This window comes from Choloepus didactylus, chromosome X (genome assembly GCF_015220235.1).
Source record: "Choloepus didactylus isolate mChoDid1 chromosome X, mChoDid1.pri, whole genome shotgun sequence".
Lineage (NCBI taxonomy): Eukaryota > Metazoa > Chordata > Mammalia > Pilosa > Megalonychidae > Choloepus > Choloepus didactylus.
The window spans coordinates 116,762,571-116,780,319 of record NC_051334.1 but is presented as its reverse complement, the minus strand read 5'-3'; the positions used below and the strand labels follow the sequence as shown (position 1 = coordinate 116,780,319).

Sequence of the window (17,749 nt, the reverse complement as noted above, 5' to 3'; positions counted from 1 at the left end):
ACGACCCAGAGTTCCCCTGATCAGAAGGTTTTTTTTTTTCTGCAAGGAGGGATTATGGGTTCTCCACACCCACCCACCTCCACCCCCCCCCCCTTACTGGGAAAGGAAGTGTCTACGTGGCCTGCGGAAACGGGATGGGCGGAAATGAGCTAAGGTTCCCGCAGGTGGGGAAGCGGGAGGTCGAGGCTGGTGCCACGCCCCCGAACCTCTTGAGCAACTATCGCAGCAAAAAGGAGAAAAAAAGGTGGTTGGGGTTTTTGATGTGCGTGCGAGTGAGGATGGTGGGTGTCGCGGGCGCGTGACGTGGGGCCGGTGGGTGTGCGCGGGCTAACTCGCGTGGCCTTGGCGTTGGGGTAAGTGCGCGCGCAGGCGCTCATGGCGCTGGCGGGTGTGCGGGCGCCCCTGGCGTTGGGACCGGCGTGTGTCCTTGAACGAGTGTGTGTGTGTGTGTGTGTGTGCGCGCGCGCGTCTGCCCTTGAATGAGTGATGTGCGTGTGCGTGTGTGTTTCTTTACTTATAGATGAGCTGCTCTCTTATACTGTTAAATTTAGATAATGGTCGTGTGGATGCTTATTATAGTGGTCGTTCTCTTCTGTGGTATATGCTTGAAAATTATTCTAATGAAAAGGAAAATAACGTCAAGCAGACAATAACAGAAAAAGGGTCCTTTATTATATATATGAGTATTTCGTATGCCCCATCGATTCAATTTTAGACCCGACCACCACACTTGCTTCATACGTTTTTCTCAGTATCAAAATCCTGTTCTAAATCACAGTCCTCCAGTGGTTAAAGCCAAAACCCTCATTGGTATAGAGTTTCTCTTTGGGGAGATGGAAAAGTTTTGGAACGGATGGTGGTGATGGTGAAAGTAATTAGCACCACTAAATCATATATTCGAATGTGGTAAAAAGGGGGAAATTTTCGGGTTTTATATGTGTTACTAGAAAAACGAAAGTGCCAAACCTTTCCATTCTCAAATTAGGAATTCTCAAGGGGGCAGCTTCTTTAATTTCCCTAGTATCCTTTCCTCTCTCCCCCACCCCGCCCAGAAAGTTCGTGCCATTCTCTTGGCACAAATATAATTTTTCTGTTGGGAATATCTACATACAACAGCCTCCCCTTCCACTAGGGACTTTGAATTTCTGTGGGGGCTGAGGCTTTCTTGTTTTTTTGTCGAGCTCCAATCACGTTCAGTTAATTTTCCAGAAAGTTCTCTTGAGTGAGGTTTTTACCTTTGGAGGCTGCCACTAGATGCCGCCAAATCCCAGCAAAGGATTGGCTGTTTGATCCCCGGAATTATGGGATCCCCCACACCCGTTATGATTTGCCAAACTCAGCAAACATCTATGTTGATGATGTATATATTTCATTTCCAGGGAAAAATTAAGTCAACCTTTGTTGGCCCAAGATCCAAATGCTTTTGCTAGCCATATGAATATGGCATCTAAAAATGTTTTCCTTTTTTCCTGTCCCTTTTAAATTTTTTTCCCCCTCCATCCCTCTTTCTTTTTTCATCCTTGCCTTCTTTTGTCAGAGAGTTGATGAATGACCCCAGGCACTGGTGTTGATGAAGAACCTACCCCTTTCTCCTCACCTTTTCAGATTCTCACAACCCCCCAAAATGGAAAAGTACAGATGGCTGTTTAGTCAGTAAAGATAGATAACAACTCTGAGGTAAAACTTGGACTTTGGCATTGAAAACTGATCTTCCTTTCCTCTTGAAACTTTTTTTAGATATGTGTGTTTGTACCCTATTTTCTGTAGTGGTCTTGCTAAAATGTAGTTTTGATCTAGTTTTGAACCTTATTCCATGACTTACTAGCCCTGTGACACTGGACAAACAATTTATGTTCCATGATCCTCAGTTTTTGTGTGCTTTCTATAGTTTAGATGCCATGTCTCACTTATTCCTCATAAATTCTTATTAGGTGGTACTACAAAATTAAAATCAAACAACAAAGTCATACCTCTTCAGTTATCAATCATATAAAACATACACATATATATGTTATACACACACACACGCACACATATATATAAGTGTAAGTGAGGGATTTAAAACAGTGGTTTTCAAAGTGTTTCCTGGACCAGCAGTGTCAGCATCTCCTGAGAAGTTGTTAGAAATTCAGATTCACAGGCCCCACCTCAAACCTACCAATTAAATTCTTGGAGTAGGGTTCGGCAATCTTTTAACAAGCTATGTTCTGATGCACATTAAAGTTTGAGAACCACTGCTTTAGAGGGCAGAAATGTGATGCTTATTTTTGTACGCACCACTAGAGGGTGGTACAGAATGTAAAGCAAAATGTTTTATTGGGGCACCCTGCGTATTATCAATCCCATTGTACAGATTAGGAACTAATGTATAGAGATGTCAAATTATTTTCCCAAGTATATAGGACAAGTATGGGAACCAGGATTTGAATTCTACATGCCTCCCAAGCTCAAGCCCTTAACAGTACTCTGCTGTTTGACCATAATAGCTTCACTTTCTGGGCCTCAAAACACATTACACATACCCTGTTCCCTGCTTTGGCTAATATTAACTAGAGGGTCAAGAAGGGGGAAGGAAAGCAAACCAAGTGAATGGAAATGTTTTAATGATTTTCATACTCTCCCTCATTTCCATTCTATAATAGGAAATCACATAAAAGCTCATGAATGTTTCCCTTCTTGCTGTAATGTTTCCCAAATACTCTCCCTACCCTGCAGCTATCTTTTTCAGTTTATGTCTGTGACTCTTCTATAAATGAGGGAAGAATCAGGGTAATGAGGGAACAATGAGTTGTTGAAAGCCTACTATGTGCCACTCACTCTATATAGCTCTGTATACATTAATCCCAACAATAGGCCTGTAAATTAGGTGACCATTATCATCATGTTACAGATGATGAAAGTGAATCTAGAGACTAAGTATTTTTCTTAGGTCATACAACTTGTAAGTAGTGAAGCCCCGATAATCGCAGGTATATCTGACCCTGTTACTCCACTAAACTTTCTACTTCCAGGTTTTGAATCTGGTTTTGTTACTTACTATTTAAGTGACTTTCAACAAGTCCTTTAATTTTTCTGAGCCTCAGTTTCACCATATATTAAGGGAAAACAAATATTCCTGCTTATAATCTTGGAGCCAGACTATCCAGTATGGTAGCCATTAGCTAAATTTAAATGAAATAAAATTTAAAATTCAGTTCCTCAATTGCATTAGCCACATTTCAAGGGCTTTATAGCTACTTATGTCTGGCCACTGGCTACAGTATTAGCGTAGATATAGAATATTTCCCTCATCACAGAAAGTTCTATTGGATAGCAACAAGTTAGAGACTGTAAGGTATATAAGAGGGCCTAATATGGCACATGTCTCATGACAGGTGCCCAAGAAAAGTGATTTCCTCTGCTCTTTCCTTTCAGACTCAGTGCTTGGGGTGTTCTGCTTTATCAAAGAGGTCAGAAAAGGGGAGTAACTTTCCCAAGGTACTATGACAGGGGATGTGCCTGACACCGGGACCTACATATCTTGACTATGCTCCAATATTCTGCCTAGCGGACCTATCCTCATGCTTTACTCTGCTTATTGATTGAGGTTTCATGACCAAGAGTGTGAATAATGTGAATTAACTTTGGAGTCAGGATGATAGCAGAAAAGGGCACAGGAACTGAATGCCTCTTAAGTGCCAGGCAGCATTCTGAGTTCTTTACCTCTGTTATCTTCATGAATCCTCACTGAAGCCCAGAGAAGTTAAATCCTCAACCAAAGTTGCTCAGCTGTTAAATGGCAGAGTGAGGATTCAGACTTCTTTCTGTCTAACTCCAAAACCCATGCTTTTCCCATTAGGTCATGCTATCCTCTCAAATGTGAATACTCTCCTGCCTCCTCTACTTACCAGTGGGACAAAGCTTCAGCAGATTCCTGACTCTTAGCAGGTCCTTGGAAAATGTGAGTTATTCTTTCTTCCTTTTGAATTTACAGCTGATCTGCTGTCTTCGCGATCCACTGTCTTAGCTATCCGCTATCTGTTGCAACTGAAAGGGAAGAGATAGCTTTGGTTAATGTTTGTTTGGCTCTAAGGCCCAAGGCCGGACAGAGACTATTTATGGTCTCAGCCTTCACTGGACTTCCAGTTGCTCCAAGAATCCTGGGTTTATCATCAAGGCCACCATTAGCTCATACGATACTTTTGTGCTATTTAGAAACATGTGCCACCTGGGAACAAATTTCAGAAAAGTGTCCACTCCAGTGGAACAATTGGAAAAAAAAATGTTTCTCTCTTTCTGAGGTGTTGCAGCCTCAATCAGGGCAGTTGAAGGATGAATTTCAGCCCCCACTTCTGCCCTCTCGGTTGGGCACCCTTGTTCAGTGTGCAACCTACCCAACAGTGTCTTCTGGCATTATCTTCCTAGTGGCTAAGAGAGCCTTCCTAGGTAGGAAGGTGGTGATCAGTCTGTTCTGAGGGGTGGGGATGGACACCCCCATGGTTTCTGGGTAAGAAATGAAATCAGTCTGTTCTAAGGTTAATTTGGTATTTTTTTCTTTTGGTTTTGACTAATTTATTGGATGATTTTTTAAATACAGTTTTATTGAGATATATTCACATACCCTACAATCATCCACAGTGTACAGTTATTCACAGTACCATCATATAGTTGTGTATTCATCACCAGAATCAACTTTTGAACATTTTTCTTACTCCAAAAATAAAATAAATAAAATAGTAAAAAAGAACACCCAAAACACTCCATCCCTCCATCCCACCCTATTTTTCATTTAGTTTTTGTCCCCATTTTTCTACTCATCTGTCCATATTACTGGACAAAGGGAGTCTGAGCTGTGAGATTTTCACAATCACACAGTCACACCATGTAACCTACATAGTTATGCAATCGTTTTCAAGAATCAAGGCTACTGGGTTGCAGTTCAACAGTTTCAGGTATTTCCTTCTAGCTATTCCAATACACTAAAAACTAAAAAGGTATATCTATATAGCACATAAGAATGCCCTCCAGAGTGACCTCTTGACTCCATTTGAAATCTCTCAGCCACTGAAACTTTGTTTCATTTCACTTCCCCCTTTTGTCAAGAAGAATTTCTCAATCCCATGATGCCAGGTCCAGGCTCATCCCCGGGAGTTGTGTCCCACATTGCCAGGGAGATTTATACCCCTGAGAGTCAAGTCCCACGTAGGGGGGAGGGCAGTGAGTTCACCTGCCGTGGGCTTAGAGAGAGAAAGGCCACATCTGAGCAACAAAGAGATTCTCTGGGGTAGACTCTTAGGCACAATTATAAGCAGGGTCAGCCTCCCCCCTGCAGCAACAAGCTTCACAAGGGCATGCCCCAAGATCGAGGGTCTTCCTACCAAACTGTCAGTCCTTAGCATTTGCGAGAACACCAGTAACAACCCACGTGGGGAAGTCCAACTTTATGCATTCTTCCACAGTTCCCCAGGGGTCCCTGCAAATATATCCTCATTCTCTGCCCAAATTACTTTGGGATATATTGGAATTTCACACTAACCTGTACAGCCCTACCAGATCTCACTTCCTATTCAAAGTTCCATGTAATTATGGTGTTTGAATAAACTGTGCAAATTAAATTAGTGTGCTACAGAAAATAAAGATTCTGCACCAAATAGACATCTCTTCCCTTGGTCCCACACAGAAGCTGAAGTTTTAAAACACAGTCAATATCGTCCTTTATCCTTGGTCTGATTTGCCTTAGTCCTAACCAGATCCGCTTCTTTCATAGCTCTAATTGAGGTCTGAGCTCTTTTTCAGCTTTTTTAACAGTTGCTGTATGAGGTAATACTGACATTCATAGCTGCCAAGCTCTAGCTCTTAGTTTCAGGTGTCACACAGATACCCAAAGTTCCAGAGACTGACCAGGTTATAGACAAAGAGCTCAGCGTCTCAGAGTTTAAAGATAACCATTACAACTCAGGAATAGGTGTGACTGCTATAAGAGCTTACAATCTAGGGACCATTACAATAAGCGTTCCCTTGATAAGCTGTGCTCTAAGGTTCGGTTCTCAGAGTTTACACATTATGGTTAGTCCATATTAGTGAGGCATTATAACACATTATATAGTGTTTCTGGTGTACTTCACTCAAAATGCTGTCTTCAAGATCCATTTACCTAGTTACTTGTCTCACAGCTTCATTCCTTCTTGCAGCTGCTCAGTATTCTGTTGTACGCATATACCACAGTTCACCATTCTGTTCATCAGTCAGTGTACCCTTAGGCCACCTCCATCCATTGCAAATCGTGAATACTGCCTTCATAAACACCAATGTGCAAATGTCCATTATGTCCCTGCTCTCGGATCTTATTGGATGATTTTTAAAAGAATATTCACTTAACATAAATGTTAAAAGCAAAACCTAATATTCAAAGCTAAGCAAAATGATATTTATTTAATAAGGGTGTTTTTCTGTTTATTTATGCTTGCCTCATTCCAAAGGGATTTCATGAAACCAATTCAGCAAATTAGTCTGGATCCATCTAGTTCGCTAGCCTGTGACAGCCAGAGCAGAAGATGGGGATAGTCACAGGAAAGCTTTATCATTTTAGGGGTATTTATTCTCTTTTAGCTCCTCTCTCCTTCTGTAAATGAAACCCCCTGACTTCATCCTTTTGGCAGAAAGAGGTTACTTCAGATGACAAGAAACACTAAGATCCCTACCTGAACCTAATCAGTGTAGTTCTTGGGTGGCCTTGGAATGCCAGACTTGCACATAATCCCTTGGTTTCCCCTTCCTGACTCAATAGTTTAGCAGGCAATTTACCTAAATTTGTGGTTTTGAGAACCACAGGCTTTCCCTGGAATAACTGTGTAAAGTCATCCATGTCGTGCATCAACTAGCAGAGATGAGGACTGATTCCCACCAGTGTGTAGAGACTCCTACAATACATGCATTGCCTCTGGAGAATGCCTGAAACCATTTTCTCCAGTGATACATTTGTTGATGCTTATAACCTTCACCTGCAGTCGCTATTCCACTGGGAATGAGAAAAGCTATGCTTTTCAAAAATATCAGCTGTCATTATTGAAAGAGAACCAAGCACTATTACTTAAAGTACTTCCTCTAAATTGTTGAAGCTTAATGATGGGTACATGGGAGTTCCTTATACCATTCTTTCTACCTCCGTGTATTTTTGTAGCTTTGTATTTTTGAAGGTTTCCAAAATAGTCTATTTTAAAAGGGCTTCATCCTTCCTAGGGAAGAGAACACACATGGGTTTCTCTTTAGACGAGTTCCTCTTAACCAAGGGGTAGTTGGAACACACACTTTTCTAGTAGAGATGTATCTGGGGAGGCAGGTATTTTAGATTGAAAAAGTCTCTTTCTCAGAAATTTCAGTAAGGTCTCCTAGAAGGAGAATCTCCTCCCTCCTACAGCCCCCCTCCACCAGACCCCTTAAAGAAGCATTGCTCTAGTGCGGCACTGTTATTGAAAATAGTGTATCTTATCCCTTGGGTGTTTGGGAGTAGGGGGAGGTTGAAAATCATGGAAGCTGGCTTCAGCTAATTGGTGAAAAACTCTGTTAGCCAGCAGGCAAAGGGAATCTGGGGACAAGAGACAGAACTAAGAGCGCAAAAGGGCTTCATTCTCACCCCATGTGAGTGCTGGAGAGGGCAAAGCTGCTAAGGAAAGGGGATAGCAAGGAGCAGAATATGTGGCAAAGAGGCCCTCACTCAGGGCCTCAAAGGATATGCTTTGAAGGCTCCGGGCCCCAGATGATTTGTAGGTTCTAAAAGTGAGCAAACCCTCTGAAGGCAAAGATGTTACACACACACGTCCAGGGACCTGGAACTTGACTGCTCAGCTTGGAAAGGCAGGCTCCATAAGGTACCTATTGAAAACTGTGTGGGTTTGTTTTCTTGTTGTTGTTGTGTTTTTACTGTGCAACTGAGCAGATGAGGATGTCTATGCACTGCTGGGAGTGAGAAGATACGATTGGAGAGGTGGGGCACTGCTCAGGGACCTTGACCTTGGAGGACATTCTTTTTCAAGATTTTGAGGTCGAGGTAAAATGATTAGAAACTAGGGACAGAGAATAGAGCAAGGGCAGTTCCTCAAAGGTACAATGCTGAGATTCACCCAGCTGCTCCCAGGCCTGAGTTGTGGGTGGGACGTCAGTGAGACTCAGGCGGGTGCAGCCAGCTTTCAATAGAGCTGGTCTCTGAAACTTGGCTGTGAGGACAGAGGAAGATTGATGTTCACTCCAGAGTGGGGCTGTCAGCTGTGCTCACCGCTTCACCATGGTTCCAGCTGTAAACAAAAGTCCTGGCCCTTCATGGCACTGCAGATCAGTCCAGGCTGGCGTAAGTCTCTGAGGACAAGCTAGACCATTTTCTAATACTGGCTAATGACCAGAAGACAGAAGAGACAATAGAAGGTGGGTGGGGGGCAGAATTGGAAGGGGTTGAGAAGTAGGGACCAGTGGGAAGGAGCTGTGAATTTTAGATCTTAGGTCTTTGGATGCAAATAGCAGAAATCTTTTGGGGGAAAGCAGACCCTTTTCCTTATCACCTTTGCAGATAATAGCGAATCACTAAAGGAAACCTCCATGGACAATAGGGCCTCATTCATTCATTTATCCATTCAATGAGTACCTTTTATGTGTCCATCACTGGGCTGGGGACCCTGGGAGAGACCAGAGCAATAGAAGACAGCTCAGAAAATCAAGGAGCTTACAAGGAATTTGGGGATATGTGTGAAGTTAAGTATTAGTACTAAATAGTATATCTTTAAATGCAATGTGACAAACATGCAGTAGGAGTTCAGAGGCAAGAAAAGCCATATCTGGCCTTGATCAGGGAAGGTGAGATTGGAGGGGGGCTTAGAAACTTAGACATGATTTGGCTGGGAAGAAAAGGCACCAGGCATTCCAAGCTGGGGCCAAATCATTAACAAAAATGTAGAAATGGGAATGAGCAAGGCCTGCCTTGGCTGAAGCAGATGGTTGGTGTCAGAGACTCTCTTCATTCACCCCCCCCACCCACCCCCCCCACCCCCCCCCCCCGCACGCTTCAGGCCATGGATAACCCAGCCTTCAAGTTTCACTTTAAATGTCACTTCTTCGGGGAGGCCTTCCCTGATCTCCAGGACCAGATTAAGGACCTTTGCCTTATGTCCCCCTAGCATTTACTACTTTCCCCTTTCTAAACCATGACCAGTTTCACCTGATGGCCTATTCTTGTCTCCCTACAATTTGTTCTCCACACTGCAATCAGAATGATCTTTATAAAATGCAGATCGGTTATATCACTTCCCTCTTTAAAACTCTCCTGCCCCTAACCCCTTCCTTCTCCTTTGCCTACCTTTATGTCCTTCCTACTTTCCACCCTCTTATTCTTCCTTCACCTTGCATCTTAAATGTGCCTGTGTCAGGGAAGCCCTCCATGACATCGCGTCCTCCAACTTCTACCACAATTAGGTCAAGTCCCCTGTTACATACTTCCATAATACTTCCAAATTTTCTCCATTTTACTGCTCCTCAATAATGTGGACTATGCTTGTCTCCACTGACAGAATACAAGCCCTCTGAGGGCAAGGGTATGTCTCTTCTTCAGTGTGTATCCCCTGTATCTAGTACAGTACCTGGCATACTATCGTAAGTATTCCACAAAAATTTGTTGAATGAATCCAAGGAAGATGAGGCAATATTGGTAAGTGAAAGCCAGCCTAAAGAGATTGGTTTTACACTTATGGGCAAAGGGAAACTTTGAAAAGTTTTTGATTATGAGAGGAAAAAACCATGAGAGAATGCTGACTTCTGGGAAAAAAAAAAATAAAACAGCATACACAATCAGGGAACTCCAGCCTCGGATTACCCCAAACCCTAGCCTCCGAATTATCTTGCAGACTCAGGTTCACTCCCTCCCTATGCCCCCTCCCCCAGTCTACAAACACAAGAGAGTTACTCATTGGTCCTTCGCACCAGAGAGATTTGCCAGTAGTGCCAAATGCACTTACTTCCCCACATGCAGTTGTTCATTTGGCTCAAATTTATTGTCTACTTTCATTGTTCCAAGCCCTGTGCTCTTACCTACAGATGAAGGAGACCTTCTCCCTACCTTCATGGAGCTCATTTACTTCATAATCGAATTTCTGGTGAAGGACTTTGCCTTACCTGTGTTCAATGTGGGAGACTTTTCAGGGCAGTAGAACCCTGCCTTTTTGTTGAAGGGATGACATCAGACATTGTATTAGTGACACTTTGAAGACATATTCATTAATTTTGACCCCGCTCTCTCCCTTTGAATCCTTTACCCTGAACTTGAGTCCACCACCAGGATCTTAGGGAGAGAGATTGCAAAAGTAGCGGTTAGCCATGAATGAGATTAATTTCCACAACTCAGTGTTCTTCTCTTTGTTAGGTAGCCTACAGTGAAGAGGGTACATACAATGAGGTTCTAAAATCCACAATGAGATGGGACAGCAAGGGTTAACTCCAAAATCAGTGGAGTATATTTCATAGAAGGATGACAATATATAAACAAGAACCACTTTGTCTTCTTCCTTATAGGACCAACCTGAAGCTTAGGCCAATCAAATGGTAATAGCAGGTTATGTTTCTATTAGGGAAAGGCTAAAAGAAGTGTAAATGTAAGGGATTCACAAACATATTCACATAGAAACTTTGGAAAAGAAAACCCCAAGTTTCTAGAATTTGGAGCTTGGTTTGACCATTTTTCACCTGTAATATTATCCTAACTGTTACCATGATTCATGTTATCCTGTTCCTGTGGCCAAAGTTGGGGACTGAATTGTCAGCACAGGAAGTTTCCTCAGCTGTAGATTACCTCTGAACTTGAATCTGTTGTAGTCTCTATGTCAGAGCAGTCCTAGTAGTGAGCCTCTGGAGCTAATAAATGATAATACACTCTAGTCCTTTACTTTCTATTCTTTCTTTTCACAGCTTCAACTAAGTTGGGAAATAAAAGGTGATTATGCCTTGGGCTGGTGTTGCCCACTGAGGCCCTCAGTGTTCTCATGTTGTCTAATTGGTAGACCAGACTAACTGATCAGGGAAGGCCCTTTGGCTCTGCTGTGCCAGGTTCTAGAATTATAAAACATTGTGAACCATTAACCCAGTTACCTTATAGAAATCCCATGAGTCACTAGTTTTCTTAAAGGGTCACTTGTTTGTCTCTCTGTGCAGGAATGGTGGTGAGAGTTAAATATAGTCAGGATAGCAAATGTGTTTCTGTGACCAATGGTCCCAAGCAGTTTTGCCCTTCTGATGATCAGGGCTGTCTTTATAACAATGAATCTCATTACCTGAAGTAATGTTAGGGATTAGCGTTAACTTGAAGACCGATAAAACTGAGATTAGTCAGCAAGGCATGGTGTTGTGTGTGTGTGTGTGTGTGTGTGTGAGACAAGTATTCAGGACTTCTGCAGGCTGATAATTTAAAGAGAAGCTTACAGTCAGAAAGATGCCCAATTTTTAGATTTCTTTTTCATGGTTGCCCCTCACTTTGGCTTCTTAATTAAAAAAAAAACCAAGGTATTCCTATAATATTACTCAAATAATACAGTTTTAATACCTTTTACCTGTAAAATGGCATACCTCTGAAAGTTGTAGATAATCAACTTTTGCTTTTCATAAATGTCAAAGAAGCAGTAAACTCTACTCCCTACCGCCACCACTGCCCCCAAACAAAATCTTATGGTGAAGCTGAATATATAAGCTGAAAGTGGAATTTCTGTGATTGAAATGGGGTGGGGGGGTGGGGGGACTACTTGTTTTTCCTTCCCATGAAACCCTAGGACTCCTTGAAGCTGACTTTAAAAATCCCTTGCCCAGTATATAAGGCATGGAACTGATAAATAGGAGACCTGGGTTTTGGTTTTGCCACTGTCACTGACTCTTTGTGAGGCTCATTTCCTCATCTCTTGCATGGATAGATGGTTATCTTACCATAAAGATTTGCTTTGAAGATGAAATGCCACTTAAGTGCTTTGTAAGGAAAAAAAGTACAAGGATGCTTGTTACTTTGATAGTATAGTCCCTCATGACACAGCCTTTACAAAGTATAGTTGGTGAGAACTAGCGCTGCAAATGGGTGGTTGAAAAATAAATTATTGAAGATCTACAGTGCTTGCCACTTAAAAACTTATTTAGCAAACACTAGTTCATTTTATGATAAGAGCTTGGTATGAGGAATACAAAGATAAATTCATTATAATCCCTGACCCCAAACTCATATTTATGTGTGAGGGATACAGACCAAAAAAAAACAAACAAAAACCCTGCTATGTAATTATATAATCTTGCAAGTATAAATAAAGAGCTATCTACAGGGCATTATTGGAGAATCCATCTCTGTCGAGAAGTTGGAGAGTAAGGAGTTTGAGGCTTCACAGAAAATGTGATACTTTTCCAGTCTTGACAGGTGGAAGAGGACAGGGAACAGCATTTAAGGACTAGGGAATGGAAAAACACAGAGCATTAGATGGGATGAGTTGTTGGGTTCAGGGAACTGTGGGTAAATCAGTGTAGCTAAATGCAGGGTGCATTTAGGGGAGTAAGGGGAGAGATGAGAGAAGAGGCTGGAGGCATTGGCAGGGGCCAGAGCAGAAGATTCCTTGTAGGCCAATCTAAGGAAATTGGGCTTTTTCCTGTAAGCATTGGAGAACTGTTGAAGGGTTCAAAGTAAGAAAGTTTCACAAATAGATCTCTTATTGGAAGTTCAGATCAGCAGTAGTGTAGAGAATTGGAAGCCATAGTGGAATCAGAAGCTGAGCCAAGATAAGGTGGAGAATAGAGAAGGAGGGAGAGATTTCAGAAATATTTGAAGATAAACTCAATAGGACTTGGTGATTGATTTGATCTGAGGGCTGTAGAAGAAAGTTTTTTTTTCTTTTTAATTTAGGGCCTGGGAGGCCTTCCAGTCCTCAACAGGGTGGGGAAACAGGCCCAAAGAGGAGCAAGGGCTTTGCTAAATTAGCAACAGAGTTGGGTCCTTAATCCAGGTGACTCGGGAGATGGGGCTGTGCTGTGAGACCTAGCTTGAGACCCATGTCAGTCACTTATTAGGTGCGTGTGTGAGCCCTGAGGCCTCAGCTATCCTTCTGAAAAATGGAGACATATACAGTCCCCCGCGGAGCTGGTGTAGGATCCATGGCTAATTTGTGTGAGGGCACTTTTAACATGCTATTTATAAATGACTCCTAATCTGTGTCTTGTCCACTCTGCCACACTAGTCTCATGCTTTTGGCTGTCATTGGAGGCCCCTCACAACCACCTCTGTCCCACTTGGAGGAGGATGTTTTAAGGAGAATGTGAGTTTTTTGGTTCTAGACATGTTGAGTTTGAGATACTTGTGGGACATCCAGGTGGAAATGTTTAACAGAGAATTGAAAATTGGATAAATGGGACTAGAGCTCTGGAGCATCTAAGCTAGAGATAGAAAGGTGAGAATCATCAGCATACAGGTTATCCCAGCCATGGAAATAGTAGAGAATAGCCAAGCAGTTGGTGTACAATGAGCAGAAGTGAGAGCTGGAGATGAAATCCTGGAAAATAGGAAGAAGACCAGGAAGCAATGGTCAGAGATGTAGGAGGAGAACATGGAGAGTGAAAGCCAAGAGAGAAGAGAATTTCCAAAGGTGTTGAGAGCTCTGACAAATGTTACAGAGAGAGAAGTCAGGAAAGATTAGGACAGAAAAGTGTTGACTTGATTTAGAAATTAGGACAGCAGTGTGAGGAACACGGAAAAAGCATTTTCGGTGGGGGAGGGGGGAGGTTAGGGGGAAGAAGGCAGAAGATAGATTATAGTGTATTAAGGAGTAAAATGGTAGGGGTGAGGATGTGGAATCAGCTAAGATAGACATCACTTTTAAGAAACTTGGTGATGAATGGAAGGAGGGAAATAGATCTAAATAGCTAGAGAGAAATTCAGGGTCAAACTGAAAGGTTTGTTCTTTATTTGTTTTGTTTGTTTGTTTGTTTGTTTTGTGTGTGTGTTGATGGGCGATCTCTCTCAAATTTGATGAAAAAGCGGAGGCTCAGAGAGATTAAGCAGTTTGCCACAGTTACAGATTTTGTAAGCATGTTATATTCCAGTAGGAAGAACCCCATGGGAAACTGAAAATAAAGAGAGGTGATTTTACCTTGACCTTTTTGTGAGCATGAGCTCGGTAAGATGAGACCCACGAAATGGAAATCTGAAGTTCCAACCAGGCCCATGTGCTCGAAATCTTACAGGTGCAGAAGAGAAACTAAGATGATGTCATCTGGTCATGTAAAAATGAATCTTTGTTGAACACTTACTATTTGCCAGGCCCTGAGTTAAGCACTTTACATACATTGTCTCATTTAATTCCCACAATAATCCTATGGAGTAGGTACTGTTATTGTCTTCATGTAACAGATGTGAAAACTGAAGCACAAAGGTTTAAGATTTGCTCAAAATCACATAGCTAGGTTTCTATGGTGTGTGAATATATCTCAGTAAAATTGCATTTAAAAAAATCACATAGCTAGGTGTTGTGTGCTGGGTATTTCAAAGCCTTCAAATGGCCATTCAGAGGAGGAAGCTGAGGCTGAGAGAGGTGAAGTCATTTGCCCGAGGACCCATATCTAGTAAGTGGTGGAATTGCAAATCATACCCACGCTCCGTCCGTTGCCGAAGCCCACACTCTTAACCACCACACTGTTATTAAAAATAGAGAATATTTATATATTTTTATATACAGCTCTGTAATCCAAAGCATTCCCTAAATTTAAGTGATAGTAGGAATTGCCCTTATTCCAGGGAGTTGATAGTGAGAACATGTACTTCCTTGGTAATGCATCACACATTATAATGTAACCAGGGTGTTTTCAGAAAGACTCATGGTGAAAGCAGAGACTGAGAAAAACAGAGGTACTCTGGTGGGGTGGCAATAGCTAGGTTCTCATGTGATTTCTGCAGGTAACTCCACAGCAGCAGCTGTACTTTGTTCATCTATGCAGAGACTGTTCTGTGATGGAGAAAAACCCTGGCCCAGATGCTCTTTCTCCTCACTAACACTCATTGGCCTAAGAAAAAGTTCGCTAACAAGCTGTTCTGTTGCCACTGGCCCAGGTTTACGTACTGTAAACATTATCCTAGTGGTGGAGTATGAGGTGGTAAGTGGTAAGTGTTGAGCAGCCAAATTGCTAACCCTTCAGGCATGACTGGCTTGCCAGTGGGGACAGCATGTAGAGCAGGGGGAGGCAGTTGGTTGTACTGCCAAGATCCCTGCTACTGCACTTGCTTGTCACTGCCAGGGTTTTCATTTTGGTGATTGGTTTTGGAAATACAGCTTGATAGTAGTCTTTGTATTTGGAGTATTATCAATGTTTAATCAGACTATTATCATTCTTTATTTAGTGATGCAATTTACAGGGTTTTGCTGTCTTCTTAACTTTGGTTCTTTTGCACTCAATGACCAGCTTGTGTGTGTGTGTGAACTCTATCTGATTTTATAAGTTCTTGTTTTATTTTCCTGGCTGCTAAAACAAATACCATACAGTGGGTTGGCTTAAACAGTGAGGATTTATTGGCTCACGCTTTTGAGGCTAAGAGAAGTCCAAAATTGAGGTGTCAGCAAGGCAATCCTTTCTCCCTGAAGTCTGTGGCATTTTGGGGCTGGTTGGCTGCGATCCTTGGTTTTTCCATCACATGGCAATGCACATGGTGGCGTCTTCTCCTTTCTCTTCCAGATTCCATTGACTTCCAGCTTTTGGCTGCTCCCCGTGGCTTCTCTCTCCATCTGACTTTCACTCTGTTTATAAAGGACTCCAGTAATTCAGATTAAAGCTCAACCTGATTCAGTTGGGCCATGCCTTAACTGAAGTAACATCTTGAAGAGATCTTATTTACTGATACAGACCCACCAGAATGCAGACCAAGACCAAGAACATGTCCAAACTGGGGTACCCAGTTCAATCCACCATAGATCCCTTCCAGGTCTATTTTCCTTTGTTCAATAAATTAATGGGAAGAGAAGAATGAGCAGAAGTGTGGTATGTATTAAAGCAAGTGAGAATTCATGCTTTCACTCTACTTATACACGCTGAGTATTGCTATGTACCAGGAGCTGTACAGGCTGTAAGTTTGTATAAGACACACTTCCTGCTCTCTAAGAGCTCATTCTACATTTTTTCCATTAAAGCAAGTGATAAAACTACCTGAGTTCCTAATACAGTGGTCATTCCCATGCTTAGTTGATTTGTCTCTCATTATCAATGGAACAGCCTAGGAGTATCTTTACTCTAAACACAGTGAATTTGAATCTAAGATTTCTACAGTCAGCAATGATGAGATAATGATAATAATATTTACAGCATTGATAATAGTAAACCAAGACTGGAGAGCAGCCAGTGGGGACACATATAGAGATTCCCAGGTGGTGATATGTTTTGGACAAGATTGGGGCATATGCATGGCTCAGTGAAAAGAGAAAATAACTCCAAGTGTCAATTGAACCTCTCAATTAGAAGAGTGTTAGTTCTTTGGCAGATGGGGAAAAAAGGCTTATGGGAGAAAATTAAAGTGATAAATTTTGTTCACTGTCTTTCTTCCACATAGAAAACTGTTTTTGATTTGACCATAACTTCTGGGAGAGCAAGAGGCCCTGTTAGTGGATTGAGAGGAAACAGGAACACAGACCAGAGTTTTTCCAACAAGCAGAGCAAACTGAAGGGAAGGTGGAGGCACGATAGCCTTAACAACAACTGAATAAATAAAGTCCTTTCTCTGGAAAACTTTATGTATAAGATACCTAACTGACATTAAATATTAAGACTGAATTAATGAAAACACCTGATATGCTTTATTTATGTAGGAAGCATTTTTCCCTTTAAAAAATATGTTGTTTTGAAACTCAAAATTGCTTCAGATGTGATCCAGGCAGAAAGTATTGTGGGTCTCTGGAGCAGTGAGTGCTACAAGAATGAGGAGAAATGGAAGTGACCTCCAAGTGAGCTTCTTACATCACCTCCTGCCAATTTACTGTGATAAGAGGGGTCCAAGTTCAGGAATTCCACGATCAAATGGATTACTAGCTGTCAGATGCTCCCAGTGAGATGCAGCACTCCCACCCCATTCCATAGTACATGTGTGGGAAGGGTGAAGAAAATGAAAGCTATTAGCACCTGATTCTGACATCATGTATCTTCCTTCTCCACTTGGGGACTTTGATGGGGAGGGGGGGGGAGTACCTTCCACCTGGCATTGCCTCTGAGTAGCTTTGTGAACTCCTTTGGACTATTATGTTGGTTGGTACTTTGGCTTCTTTGCCTTCCAGCACCAGCTGATGCCCTGAGCTGAGTCCCAGTTGGGCAGGCACTATTGCTCAGTGCTGTAGCTTTCTCCAGGGCATTGTTCTTGAGACTTCCAACAGGGCAGATTTGTGCGGTTGGCCCATCTGGACAAGATCTATAACAAGTAGAGCTCTGTGCAATAAGCTCATCTCCATAGTCCAGCCCCCCCGCCTCCCCTGCCTCCGGGCTGCAGCAGCCTGACACCCCAGCCCCACCATGGAGAATATCAAAGAGATACTCTCTGCTCCTTTCAAAGGGGTATTGCTTGTGGACTCTCATTGATTGGTACTACCTGGGCAGAGATGGGAAAATAGGGGCTCTCTGCTCTCTCAATTCAATCTGCTCTCTTTAGCCAGTTCTTTTGTTTTGAATCTCCTTAGCACCTGAGGGATAATGAATATTGCCATTAATGTTAATTTCTGGACCAGCTACCCTGGTCATCCCCCAA

The 17,749-nt window shown here is 42.3% G+C and overlaps 1 protein-coding gene across 3 annotated transcripts in view; it reads left to right on the top strand.

Moving 5' to 3' along the window:
• Positions 1-89: 89 nt before the first annotated feature.
• TMEM31 (transmembrane protein 31) overlaps positions 90-17,749 on the top strand; it is a 103,814-nt gene continuing 86,154 nt past the window's right edge. For 2 of the 3 annotated variants that reach the window (XR_005214473.1, XM_037820983.1), the window contains exons 1-2: positions 90-244; positions 3,839-3,940. Coding sequence is in view for 1 of the 3 variants with exons in the window: in XM_037820983.1 (XP_037676911.1) it covers positions 3,939-3,940 (2 nt within the window). In the remaining 2 variants the exon portion in view is untranslated. The remainder of the gene's footprint in view (positions 245-3,838; positions 3,941-17,749) is intronic. The other variant, XR_005214474.1, reaches the window with a different exon arrangement.